The sequence below is a fragment of the Chlorocebus sabaeus genome, chromosome 27, assembly GCF_047675955.1.
Source record: "Chlorocebus sabaeus isolate Y175 chromosome 27, mChlSab1.0.hap1, whole genome shotgun sequence".
NCBI classification, from domain to species: Eukaryota; Metazoa; Chordata; class Mammalia; order Primates; family Cercopithecidae; genus Chlorocebus; species Chlorocebus sabaeus.
In genome coordinates this window covers 47035252-47049431 of record NC_132930.1, presented here as the reverse complement: position 1 = coordinate 47049431, position 14180 = coordinate 47035252, and the positions used below count along the sequence as shown (strand labels likewise).

Below are 14180 nucleotides of genomic sequence, written 5' to 3'. Positions count from 1 at the left end.
CTTGTCACCCAGGCTGGAGCACAATGGTGCGATCTTGGCTCACTGCAGCCTCCGCCTTCTGGGTTCAAGCTATTCTCCTGCCTTGGCCTCCCGAGTAGCTCTACTATAGGCACACACCACCACGCCCAGCTGGTTTTTGTATTTTTAGTAGAGATGGGGTTTCACCATGTTGGCTAGGCAGGTCTCAAACTCCTGACCTCAAGTGATCTGCCCTCCTTGACCTCCCAAAGTGCTAGAATTACAGATGTTAGCCACCTCGCCCTGCCTGTATGTTAAGTTTATATCTTCTACTTTACTGAATTGTTTTATTGTTTGAGTCTTACTGTTGATTCTCTGGGGTTTTCCAGGCATTCTATTATATATGTGTACAAATAGAGAAAGCTTTACCTCTACTTTTTCAATTCTTATGCCTCTAATTGTTTTCTTTTACTTAACTGCATCTTTTCTGATCTTACCAGAAATGTCTCTGGTGTTTCCACATTAAGTAAGATGTTGGCTTTAGGTTTATATATTATAAGATAATTATTTGAAATTAGCCACATTAAAAAAATTTAATGTTAAAAAAATATCCAGCGATTCCTCATCTCTTGAGTGTTTTTCGTTCGGAATGGGTGTTACTCTTTAAAGGTTTTCTAGCATCTGTGGAGATAACCATGATGTTTCTTCTTAGACGTATTAATATGGTGTTTTATGTTATTTGATTTTTAAGTATGAACTGAACTTGAATTCCTGCAATAAAGCTCACTTGATTGTGGTATATTCTTTTGTTTTGGAATCTGTTTACACTATTTAATATATTTACACCTATATTATTTTTAGGAGAGATGGGTCTGTGACTTCCGTTTTTGTTCTGTCTGTATTATCTTTGAGTATCAATATTATACTTGCCTCATAAAAAGAATTAGGAAGTTTTTGGCTGAGCACAGTGGCTCATGCCTGTAATCCCAACATTTTGGAAAGCCGAGGAGAGTGCAGATCACGAGGTCAGGTGTTTGAGACCAGCCTGGCCAACATGGTGAAAACCCATCTCTACATTTTCAGTGATCTGGAACAGTTCACTCTGGGACCATCCAGGCTTTAAAGGTTTGATAGAAATCCCTTTGCAGGCCCCGTGGACCTGGTGTGTTTTCTGTGGTCCTTGCTAGCAGTCTTCTCTCCTCTCTGGAAATTATTCTATGTCTAGTGAGGTTAATTATGGCAAACCATCTTTCTGTAGTAAATTATTCTTTTCAACTAGATTTTCAAATTTATTTACATAGATGTTTGCAAGGTAGGCTCATCATAGTTTTAAATTTCTTTGCAATGACTGTTTTCACCTGTCATTTCTTAGTTTGTATATTTTTCCTTTCTCCCTATTTTGCCTAAGTTAATGGTTTGTGTATTTTGTTAGTTTCTTAAAATCTTGTTAATTTATTATTTAGGTTTACTGTTTTTCTTTTTTTTTTTTTTTTTTCCGAGATGGAGTCTCGCTCTGTTGCCCAGGCTGGAGTGCAGTGGCGCCATCTCAGCTCACTGAGCTCCGCCTCCCGGGTTCACGCCATTCTCCTGCCTCAGCTTCCCCAGTAACTGGGACTACAGGTACCCGCCACCACGCCTGGTAACTTTTTTGTATTTTTAGTAGAGACAGAGTTTCACCATGTTAGCCAGGATGGTCTCTATCTCCTGACCTCGTGATCCAGCCGCCTTGGCCTCCCAAAGTGCTGGGATTACAGGTGGGAGCCACCACACCCAGCCTACTGTTTTTCTTTACCTCCTTTCTTTCTTTTTTATTTTTTATTTTAAGGCAGAGTCTCACTCATTGCCCAGGCTGGAGTGCAGTGGCACAATCACGGCTCACTGCAGCCTCAACTTCCCCAGGCTCGGGTGATCTTCCCCCGCCACCTTTTCAAGTAGCTGGTACCACAGGTGGGCACCATCACACTCGGCTAATTTTTTTTGTAGTGTTTGTAGGAACAGCATTTCGCCAGATTGCCCAGCCTGGTCTCAAACTCCTGGGCTCAAGCCATCCACCCACCTAGGCCTCCCAAAGTGCAGGATTACAGGCATAAACCACCGTGCCCAGCCTACCTCGTTAATTTCTGCTTTCATCTTTATTTTCTTTCTGTGTTTTCTTTGGTTTTACTTTGTTGGGGTTTTTTTCTAACTTTTTAATTTAGAAATTTAGTTCATTTTGTTTTTTTCTTCCACGTTTATTGATAAAAGTGTTCAGCACATGGAACTTTCCTCTGATCTTTTTCTTTTTTTTTTTTTTTTTTTTTTTTTTTTTTTTTTTTTTTTTTGAGGCGGAGTGTAGCTCTGTCGCCCAGGCTGGAGTGCAGTGGCCGGATCTCAGCTCACTGCAAGCTCCGCCTCCCGGGTTCACGCCATTCTCCGGCCTCAGCCTCCCGAGTAGCTGGGACTACAGGTGCCCGCCACCTCGCCCGGCTAGTTTTTTGTATTTTTTAGTAGAGACGGGGTTTCACCGTGTTAACCAGGATGGTCTCGATCTCTTGACCTCGTGATCCGCCCGTCTCGGCCTCCCAAAGTGCTGGGATTACAGGCTTGAGCCACCGCGCCCGGCCCTGATCTTTTTCTTAACCATACCCCACAGAGTCTGATAGATAATTTTTCTTTTTGTTTTGTTTTGTTTTGTTTGATTTGTTTTTGAGATGGAGTCTCTTTCTGTCACCCGGACTGGAGTGCAGTGGCACGATCTCAGCTCACTACAACCTCTGCCTGCTGGGTTCAAGCAGTTCTCCTGTCTCAGCCTCCCAAGTACCTGGGATTACAGGCATGCGCCACCACGCCCGGCTAATTTTTGTATTTTTAGTAGAGACGAAGTTTCACCATATTGGTCAGGCTGGTCTTGAACTCCTGACCTCATGTGATCCACCTGCCTTGGCCTCCTAAAGTGCTGAGATTACTGGTGTGAGCCACCACCCCCAGCCTCCATTATTTTTTTAAAGAAATTCTGGGCTGGGCGCCATGGCTCATGCCTGTAATCCCAGCATTTTGGGAGGCCGAAGCAGGCTGATCTCTTGACGTCAGGAGTTCAGAAACCCCGTATTTACTACTAAAAATACAAAAATTAGCTGGGTGTGGTGGCATGTGCCTGTAGTCCCAGCTACTGGGGAGGCTGAGGCAGGAGAATCGCTTGAACTTGGGAGGCAGAGGTTGCGGTGAGTTGAGATTGTGCCACTGCACTCCAGCCTGGGAGACAGAGTGAGACTCCATCTCCAAAAAAAAGAAATTCTGTAATTTCCATGTGTTTTTTTTCTTTCACTCGATAGTGTAATAGGCAGCTTTTAAGTTTCCAGGTAGGAGAAACTTTTTTGTTGTTAATAATTTATAGGTTTTTTTCATTGCGATCAGAGAATATTGTTTTTCTGTTTTGCAAAACCTATTGATACTTTCTGAGGCCCAGTGTATGTCAGCTTTTGTAACTCCTCCATGTGTACTTGATAGAAGTGTATTTTCTTGGGTCTTGGTATAGAGTTCACTGTGTATATATGTGTATATGTATTTACATATGGAGATACATATATGTATACACCTCCATGATACATTAATTCTGTTGTTTAGGACTTCTGTATATCCTTATTTTGTGTCCTCATGGCCTGTCTTCTGTGGCTTCTTATTACTATTATTATTTTTTTTATTATTATTTTTTTTCTGAGACAGAGTTTCATTCTGTCTCCCAGGCTGGAGTGCAGTGGCATGATCTCGGCTCACTGCAAACTCCGCCTCCCGGGTTCACGCCAGTCTCCTGCCTCACGCCAGTCTCCTGCCTCAGCCTCCCAAGTAGCTGGGACTACAGGTGCCCACCACCTCGCCCGGCTAAATTTTTGTATTTTTAGTAGAGACAGGGTTTTACCATGTTAGCCAGGATGTTCTCGATCTCCTGACCTCGTGATCCGCCCGCCTCGACCTCCCGAAGTGCTGGGATTACAGGCGTGAGCCACAGCGCCCGGCCCTTTGGCTTATTATTAATATGTTTCTGTTTTTCTTGCATCTCCTGTTTCTGTGTGGTTTGGTGCACATTCCTGTGATATACTCTTAGTTACTTGTGGCTTTTTGTGTTGAGAAGCGGCCACCTTCTGGTTGTGCTTTGTGCCTGTGGCCTGAGTCCTGCTCTGTCTGCATTGTGATTGCTGCCCCTGCTCTCTTCGGCCCATTTGCCTGATGAGGCAGCCTTGTCCTTGGCCCTTTGTTTCCAGCCTTTTCCTGAGTGCCTTGGGTTTAGGTCGTTCTCCTGTGTGAAGCACACCTGAGGTTTGCTTTGTGAGCCAAATTGAAAATCTTCTCTTCAGTCAGTTAAGCCCATTCACACTTAGTGATATAACTATGTGGTTGGTCTCAACCCTGTCATTATTTTATAATTTCTGTATTTTATATTTACTGTGTGTTTTTCGTGTGTGTGTGTGGGTGGGTTGTGGGTTTTTTTACTTTTTAATTTCTAAAAATATTTTGGGGCCAGGCGTGGCTCACGCCCGTAATCCCAGCACTTTGGGAGGCTGAGGCAGGCAGATCACCTGAGGTCAAGAGTTCAAGACCAGCCTGGCCAACATGGTGAAACCCCGTCTGTACTAAAAAATACAAAAATCAGCCGGGCATCATGGTGCATACCTGTAGTCTTAGCTATTTGGGAGGCTGAGGCAGGAGAACTGCTTGAACCCAGGAGGTGGAGGTTGCAGTGAGCTGAGATTGTGCCACTGCACTCCAGCCTGGGTAACAGAGCTAGATTGCCTCAAAAAAGAAAAAAAAAAAATGGCCAGGCACGGTGGCTCACACCTGTAATCCTAGCACTTTGGGAGGCCGAGGCGGGCAGAGTATGAGGTCAGGAGATCAAGACCAGCCTGGCCAACATGGTGAAAACCCCGTCTCTACTACAAATACAAAAGTTAGCTGGGCGTGGTGGCATGCGCCTGTAGTCCCAGCTCTCGGGAGGCTGAGGCAGAAGAATCGCTTGAACCCAGGAGGTGCAGTGAGCTGAGATTATGCCACTGAACTCCAGCTTGGCAATAGAGCAAGACTCCATATCAGAAAATTTTTTTAAAATTAGAGGTATTAGGAAAATTGGTGCTTTTCTCCTAGTGCATTCCTATAGACTTGCATACCCCACTCATGCTCCTGGGGTCTGAGTTCCCTGTGTACCCCCTCGTGGCCTGCTGTGTTGGCATTAGGAGATCCTCTGACACCCACTCATTGCCTCCACAGCAGGCAGTGAGTGGATTCCATTCTTTGTGTTTTGCTCTTTTCCTGTCTCCCTACCTCTCCTCTTCCCATTTCTTTCTTTCTTTATTTATTTATTTATTTTTTTTTTGAGATGGAGTCTCGCTCTGTTGCCCAGGCTGGAGTGCAGTGGCCGGATCTCAGCTCACTGCAAGCTCCACCTCCCAGGTTCACGCCATTCTCCTGCCTCAGCCGCCCGAGTAGCTGGGACTACAGGCGCCCGCCACCACGCCTGGCTAATTTTTTGTATTTTTATTAGAGACGGGGTTTCACCGTGATCTCAATCTCCTTACCTCGTGATCTGCCCTCCTCGGCCTCCCAAAGTGCTGGGATTACAGGCGTGAGCCACAGCGCCCGGCCCCATTTTTCATTTGTGTTGTTTCTGCTCTGTCAGAACACACGATATTCTTAAGTACACAGTTTACTACAACAGGGCTCCCGCTTGCTTCTGCTGAGTGTTCCCAGGAGTCTTCAGGTTGGTGAAGCTCATCCTCAGGCAGTGGCCTTGAGTAGGGCCACAGAATTCCCTGAGCTCTGGAGAAGTAAGCTTTGGCCTGTTGTATTGTCAATGAACAGATAGTTTGGTTGGATATAAAATCCTTGGATCAACTGATTTCTCCTGTTTAATATAGTGTGGTGGTTGTAAAAAATTTCTTCCTGATACCAAATTGGTTAAAGTTGTGTTTCATGTTTTTCTTACACCAAGATTTCATAGACTGACTATGCTAGCTCTAGTCAGGAAAAGAGAGCGTTATTAGAAATCTCTTTGTTATGACGGCACTTCCCGCAGGCATGCCAGCTCTGTTTCCTTCTCAAGTTGGAGCTGTTTTCTTCTAGAACTTCTTGTGGGTGGCTGCTGACATCATGCTTTCTTAGATCTTCACTTTTTGTACATCTGGAAATACTCCGGCCTCCTCTCAGCCTTGCTTGTGCATCAGTTTCCTGGGTCAGTGGACAGTGTTCTGTGCTTGCTTTCTGCTGCTTGAGTTTTTAAAAATGGAGACTCAGGATGCTTTCCCATACCCCAAAGCACCTCTCTGTACAAACATGTGGAGCCTGCTGTGGCTGGGGGCTGTCCTCACTCTCCAGTCACATCCGCTATTCTGTGCCAGGATTGAGCCATGGACTGCGTTTCCTTTAACCTAATCTTTCCCTTCCTCCTAAGTGTAGATTACCGAAGGTTGACTTTCCCAGGCCGTTCCCTGAGCACACCCAGCCTTCATTCCTAAACCACCCAGTCCCCAGTGGCACCAGTGACTGTGGCCTCCGCCCTGCTGTGTGCCCTCAGGGATACAGTTGGGATCCGAGTAGCCAAGGCTGTCATAGAGCAGGTCCTTAGAGGAGACTCGTAAGTGACATTTCTGTGAACAAACACATTTGAAAGCACTTGCCTGGTGCTGTGTGAGTCGTCAAAAATATTAGCATTATGCAAGTAAAACATGCCTCATGCTACCATGGCAATTCCCCAGTGGTGGAAAGAAATGGAGTGTTTATTAAAGGTTCTGAAAAATTGTCCCGTGTTGAGGACTGCGGGGAAATGGAGACTCACCTTTAACAAAGAAATGTCAGTGGTTCCTGTCCTCTTTGTTCACATTGATGGGGCTGGATGCTAGGTGCACTGCACCCCCCACCCCATCCCAGCCCAGATATGTGCTGCTGGAGTCACTTTGATACTCAAGGCTCAGATAAGGCCCCGGGAAGGTGCTCAAGATTGAATTAGATGAGTGACCCGAACAGAACAGAGGAGTAGACATTCTCAAACTTGCCTGAGAGTCTAGGAAATTGAGTAATCCTTAATGATTTCCCTGCTATCCTGCCTGTTTTCAAAGATGGTTGTGTAATTGCAGCATGAAATGTAGCCTTGGTTTTTGTTTGGAACAACTTGAAAGTGTTTGGCCAGGCACAGTGGCTCACACGTGTAATTCTAGCACTTTGGGAGGCCGAGGTGGGTGGATCATTTGAACCCAGGAATTCAAGACCAGCCTGGGTAACATGGTGAAACCCTGTCTCTACCAAAAATATTAAAATTACACAGGCCTGGTGGTGTGCACCTGTGATCCCAGCTACTCAGGAGGCTGAGGCAGGAAGATTGCTTGAGCCTGGGAGACGGAGGTTGCAGTGAGCCGAGATCATGCCTGGGTGACAGAGTGAGACTTCATCTAAAATAAAAGAAAAGAAAAGTTTTGATGAAATCTCTGGATGTCATATGGGTGAGATGAATGCCTGGGAGAACCGCCTTCCTGTAGGGTCGATGTCTGGGTCCTCTTCCTGTCAAGGGCACATTCGAAGGACAGCACTTTCCTTAATATGGGCCTGCCCTCTGGATAGCTTCTGCTGGCAGCTATGCTCTGCCTGACACCAGCAGAAACTTTGGGCAGTCCCTGGGCTTGCATACAGTTTAGATTTCTGGGAATGTTCTTGCTAAAGGGCTCTCTGATGGGCTGCCTGTCATGTAATGACCAGTCACATGGGGAGTCTAGGTTCTAGCAGACATGTCTTCTAATGGGACCTGAAGCCACGGTTGCTTTGCTTAGCGGACATGTGAGTTCTGCGGTTTCCAGGTCAGACCTGGATGTTCATAAACACACCAGAGATCTGTCCTCCTTTGGCCTTCTGTAAAATCTCGTTTTAGAAAAACGTTTACAATTTTTGAAGTTGTTTAAATTGAGCGAAGTCAAATGATTTCTTCTGTTCTGATAAGATAGCCTGCTACTGTAATTTGACTTGCTGCTTCTCTTTTATTTTACAGATGATGTCTTTCTTCCTAAGGATATTGACCTAGACAGTGTGGATATGGATGAGACAGAGAGGGAAGTGGAGTATTTCAAAAGGTAAATGTGGAGGCTGTGTGTCTGAAACCGTGGTGATTGTGTGCTTGCCATACATGTTTGGTTTTCTGTCTTTCCACGGCACTTCTAGTTGTCTTAGACGAAGTTACATCAAGCAAGCCATGCAGCCTGGCTACTGAAGAGCCTTGTAGCAGGACAGGCCAGCCACACACACCCCTCCCCCACTCCCAGCACTCACAGTCTCACTTCTCCTCCCCCTCACATGCTAGAAAAATAGTTGATAGCAGTGGCTTCCCCCCACCCCTCCCCACCGAGGCAGTGACTCTCAAGGTGTCCTGGGCCAGCAGCATCTCCGGGGGGATACAGGCCCCTCCCTAGACCTGCCGGATCAGATTCTGGAAAGGGGCCGGCATTTGTGTTATTGAAAGCCTTCCGGGTGACCCTCACATATGCTGATGGTTGAACACACTGGAGCAGTATGCTTTTAAGAAGAAAAGTAGCATTTTAGATACTTGCTGTTTTCCTGATGGGCAAATTTTATCAGTGCTGTGTTCTATAGTGTTTTATCTACTGTGTGAATTAATGGTAACAAAATTTTGTTTTATTTTATTTTATTTTTGAGAGGGAATCTCGCTCTGTCACCCAGGTTGGAGTGCAGTGGCACCATCTCAGCTCACTGCAACCTCTGCCTCCTGGGTTCAAGCAATTCTCCTGCCTCAGCCTCCGGAGTAGCTGGGATTACAGTCACCCGCCACCACACCTGGCTGATTTTTGTATTTTAGTAGAGATGGGGTTTCACCATGTTGACCAGACTGATCTCAAACTCCTGACCTCAGGTGATGCACCTGCCTTAGCCTCCCAAAGTGCTGTGATTACAGGCGTGAGCCACCACACCCAGCCTATTTATTTCATTTTTTTATTTTTTGAGATGGAGTCTCTGTCGCCCAGGCTGGAGTGCAATGGTGTGATCTTGGCTCACTGCAATCCCCACCTCCCAGGTTCAAGCAATTCTCCTGCCTCAGCCTCCTGACTAACTAGGATTACAGGGGCCCGCCACCACGCCTGGCTAATTTTTGTATTTTTAGTGGAAATGGGGTTTTACTCTGTTGGCCAGGCAGGTCTCAAACTCTTTTTTTTTTTTTTTTTTTTTTTTTTTTTGAGACGGAGTCTCGCTCTGAGGCCCAGGCTGGAGTGCAGTGGCCAGATCTCAGCTCACTGCAAGCTCCGCCAACCGGGTTCACGCCATTCTCCTGCCTCAGCCTCCCGAGTAGCTGGGACTACAGGCGCCCGCCACCTCGCCCGGCTAGTTTTTTGTATTTTTTAGTAGAGACGGGGTTTCACCGTGTCAGCCAGGATGGTCTCGATCTCCTGACCTCGTGATCCACCCGTCTCGGCCTCCCAAAGTGCTGGGATTACAGGCTTGAGCCACCGCGCCCGGCCTCAAACTCTTGACTTTAAATGATCCACCCACCTCGGCCTCTCAAAGTGCTGAGATTACAGGTGTGATTAAGCATTTATTTGTATTATAATAAAAACAACAAAACTGGACTAGAGGCTGCACCTGATGGCTCACGCCTGTAATCCCAGCACTTTGGGAGGCCAAGACAGATCACTTGAGGTCAGGAGTTTGAGACCAGCCTGGCCAACATGGTGAAACCCCATCTCTACTAAAAATACAAAAATTAGCTGGGCATGGTGATGAGTGCTTGTAGTCCCAGCTACTCAGGAGACTGAGGCAGGAGAATCGCTTGAACCTGGGAGGCAGAGGTTGCAGTGAGCCGAGATCACACTACTGTACTCCAGCCTGGGTGACAGAGAGAGACTTTGTCTCAAAAAAAAAAAAAAAAAAAAAAAAAAAAAAAAAAAAAGGTGAGGTAGGCATGCACCTGTAGTCCAAGCTACTCAGGAGACTGAGGCCAGAGGATCACTTGAACCTAGGAGTTTGAGGTTGCAGTAAACTATGATCACGCCACTGCACTCGAGCCTGGGCAACAGAGCAAGACCCTGTCTGAAAAAAAATTTTTTTTTCCCCAAAGAATAGTGTTCTTTAACCACAACATATTTTAATCAGAGATTTATTATAAATCAATTTTTAAATCACAGAATATTTGGAAATCTAAAAGTATAGAAGTTTAAATAACTCATGAGTCAAGAAACCAGTCTTGTGTTTTTTTTTTTTGTTTTGTTTTGTTTTGTTTTGGAGACAGTCTCAGTCTATTGTCCACACTGGAGTACAGTGGTGTGATCTCCGCTCACCGCAACCTCCGCCTCCCGGGTTCAGGCGATTCTCTTGCCTCAGCCTTCCAAGTAGCTGGAATTACAGGCGCCCACCACCATGCCCAGCTAATTTTTTTTGTTTTTAGTAAAAATGAGGTTTCACCATGTTGGCCAGGCTAGTCTCGAACTCCTGACCTCAGGTGATCCACCCGCCTCAGCCTCCCAAAGTGCTGGGATTACAGGTGTGAACCACCATACCCAGAGAGTCAAAATTTCTAAATACATAGAACTAAAAGATAATTAAAACAGTGCATATGGAAACCTGTGGGATGCTGAAAAAAGTTAACTTTTTAGAGCTGTTTATATAAGGCTGTAATTGCCTAAATTCATTTTTAAAAATCCTGGAACATAATGAGTTAAAGATTTCCCTTGAGAAATTAGGAACAGAACAATAGAATAAACCCAAAGAATATATAAAGAAGGAGATAAGGGAGATAATTAAATAGAAAACAAAGACTTGGTAGAGAAGATCAACAAAGCTAAAATTTGATTGATTGAAAACACCAAATCTTTAGGAGACAGATTAAGAATAATAGGGAAAAAAGACACAAAATGTAGCATAATTAGATGGAAGAAGAATTAGGATGTTGATAATTATCAAAGTCAGGTGATGGCTATGTTCATTATACTGTACTATCTGTTTTTGTGTGTGTTTGAAAATGTCTGTAATTAAAGAACAAAAAAATAAAAACAGTTTTGGCCGGGTGCTGTGGCTCATGCTTGTAATCCCAGCACATTGGGAAGCCACTTGAGGTCAGTTCAAGACCAGCCTGGGCAACATGATGAAATCCTGTCTCTACAAAAAATACAAAAAAATTAGCCAGACGTGGTGGCATGCGCCTATAGTCCCAGCTACTCAGGGGGCTGAGGTGGGAGGATGGCTTGAGCCCGAGAGGTGGAGGTTGCAGTGAACCAAGATTGTGCATCTACCCTCCAAGCTGGGTGACAAGAGCCCTGTCTCAAAAAAAAATTTTTTTTTTTAAATTTTGTAAATATATAAGTGAAAAGGAGGAAATAACTGCAGATACTGGAGAGATTAAAATAAGAGAACACTGGTAACAACTTCATTACAATTGACTTTAAAACTATGAAATGCAAAATCAACCCAAGGTAAAAATAGCCTGAATGGTCCAGTAACTACTAAAGAAATGAAAATAATAGCTGTAAGTCTCAGTGAGAAAACTACATTTTAACAGTTTTACTGAGAATTCTACCAAACTTTCAGATTTTCAAAGAATGAATTATCCAGTCGTGCGCAAACTCTACCAGTGAATTTAAATGAGTGAGACAGCACACACACAAGTGAATACTCCCTACTTTGTCTTACGAGACAAGTAAAATTTTGACACCAAAATCTGCCCAAAACAATACCAGATAAAAGGAAAAATCGCAGGTTTGTCTCGCTCATATTAGAAGCAAAAATCCTAAAGAAAGTATTTTCCAGGAGGCTGAGGCTCCGGGAGAATCGCTTGAACCCAGGAGGCAGAGGTTGCAGTGAGCCAAGATCATGCCATTGCACTCGAGCCTGGGCAACTAGAGCAAGACTCTCGTCTCAAAAATATTATCATACCTACATCATTGTAATTAAAAATATATATATATATACCAAATCCAGCAGCAGTGTATTTTAGAAAGCAGTATACCATGATCAAATTGGTTTATCCCAGGAACGCAAATAGTGTTTCATATTAGAAAATTCACTTTATTGGCCAGGCGTGGTGGCTCACGCCTATAATCCCAGCACTTTGGAGGCTGAGGCGGGCGGATCACCTGAGGTTGGGAGTTTGAGACCAGCCTGACCAACATGGGGAAACCCCGTCTCTACTAAAAATACAAAATTAGCCAGGCGTCATAGTGCACGCCTGTAATCCCAGCTACTCGGGAGGCTGAGGCAGGAGAATCACTTGAACCTGGGAGGCGGAGGTTGCAGTGAACAAAGATTGCGCCATTGTACTCCAGCCTGGGCAACAGAGAGACACTCGTCTTAAAAAAAAAAAAAAAAAAAAAAATCCTCCTTCCTCCCTCCCTTCTGACAGGGTCTCACTCTGTCATCTAGGCTTGAGTGCCATGACACAATCACTGTTCACTGCAGCCTCGACCTCCCTAGGCTCCAGCAGTCCTCCCACCTCAGCCCTCCAGGTAGCTGGGACTATAGGCATGTGCCACCATGCCTGGCTAATTTTTTTTTCTTCTTCTTTTTGTAGAGACGGGGTTTCGCCACATTGCCCAGGCTGTTCTCGAACTCCTGGCCTCAAGTGATCTGCCCACCTCAGCCTCCCAAAGTGCCAGAATTACAGGTGTGAGCCCCCGCACCCATCTAGAAAATCCACTAATGTTAGTTGCTACATTAATATATTAAAAAGAGTCATACGATCATGGTTCAGTAGATCATGGATCAGTAGATTAAAAAAAAAAAGTATTTTACATTCAACCTTAAATTGTAATTCCTAGGCTAAAGGAGTAGAAAAGAGGAACTAAAGCTCAGTTTTACAGGTGATCTAATTGTCTACATAGGAAATATAAAAGAACTGACAGCAAGGGGCTAACTGTGTAGGATCAGTACAGAAGTTATTTGCTTTTGTTTTTTGTTTTTAAACAGAGCACGGTGGCTCACGCCTGTAATTTCAACATTTTGTGAGGCTAAGGTGGAAGGATCACTTGAGCCCAGGAATTTGAGACCAACCTGAGCAACATAGTGAGATACTGTCTCTACAAAAAATAAAATAATTAGCCAGGTGTGGTGACGTGCACCTGTGGTCCCACCTACTCCGGAGGCTGAAGTGGCAGGATCCCTTGAGCCCAGGAGATCAAGGCTACAGTGAGCCAAGATGGCACCACTGCACTCCAGCTTGGGCAACAGCGAGACCCTGTTTTTTTTTTTTTTTTAATTAAAAAAAAAAAATTATTTATTTATTTTTCTCTACACCCACACCACAAATAATTAGAAATGTAGCTCAAATTAAAAGCGTTTATAATAGCACCAAAATCTCTGCAGTATCCACAGATAAATGTGACAAAAGTTGCATAAGACTTGTATACAAAAGACTATGAAACTTTACTGGAAAACATTAAAGAAGATCTAAATCACAGAGATTCATTATCCAAAGATAGGAAGGGTTAGTATCATAAAACTGTCAAGGACTGGCCATAGTGGCTCATGCCTATAATCCCAGTGCTTTAGGAGACCAAGGCGAGGGGATTGCTTGAAGCCAGGAGTTTGAGACCAACCTGAACAACACAGACCACAACTCTACAGAAAAATTAAAAATTAGCCAGGCGTGGGCCGGGCGCGGTGGCTCATGTCTGTAATCCCAGCACTTTGGGAGGCCGAGACGGGCGGATCACGAGGTCAGGAGATCGAGACCATCCTGGCTAACACGGTGAAACCCCGTCTCTACGAAAAATACAAAAAATTAGCCAAGCGTGGTGGCGGGCGCCTGTAGTCCCAGCTACTCGGGAGGCTGAGGCAGGAGAATGGCGTGAACCCGGGAGGCAGAGCTTGCAGTGAGCTGAGATCTCGCCACTGCACTCCAGCCTGGCTGACAGTGAGACTCCGTCTCAAAAAAAAAAAAAAAAAAAATTAGCCGGACATGGTGACACATGCCTGCAGTCCCAGCTACTCAGGAAATTGATACAGAAGAATCCCTTGAACTCAGGAGTTTGAAGCTTCAGTGAGCTATGCTTACGCCACCTCACTCCAGCCTAAGCAACAGAGAGATCCTTTCTCCCAAAACCAAACAAAAAACAAAGGCAAAACATTAGGATCCCACAGCAAGCTTTTGACCAATAAACTACAAATTCAGCCTGACCAAGGAGCCCCATAGCAAGACCAGGGGAGGTGCTGCTGTTTCATGGGTTTGTGGCCGGTGAGCCCTCCCTCTCTCCTGCTGGAGGAAGGTGTGG

The 14180-nt window shown here is 44.9% G+C and overlaps 1 protein-coding gene across 4 annotated transcripts in view; it reads left to right on the top strand.

Moving 5' to 3' along the window:
• Positions 1-14180, top strand: part of FAM193A (family with sequence similarity 193 member A) — a 198646-nt gene that overhangs the window by 172779 nt on the left and 11687 nt on the right. For all 4 annotated transcript variants that reach the window (XM_073012569.1, XM_073012566.1, XM_073012567.1 and 1 more), the window contains one exon: positions 7961-8042. In XM_073012569.1, the coding sequence (XP_072868670.1) occupies positions 7961-8042 (82 nt within the window). The remainder of the gene's footprint in view (positions 1-7960; positions 8043-14180) is intronic.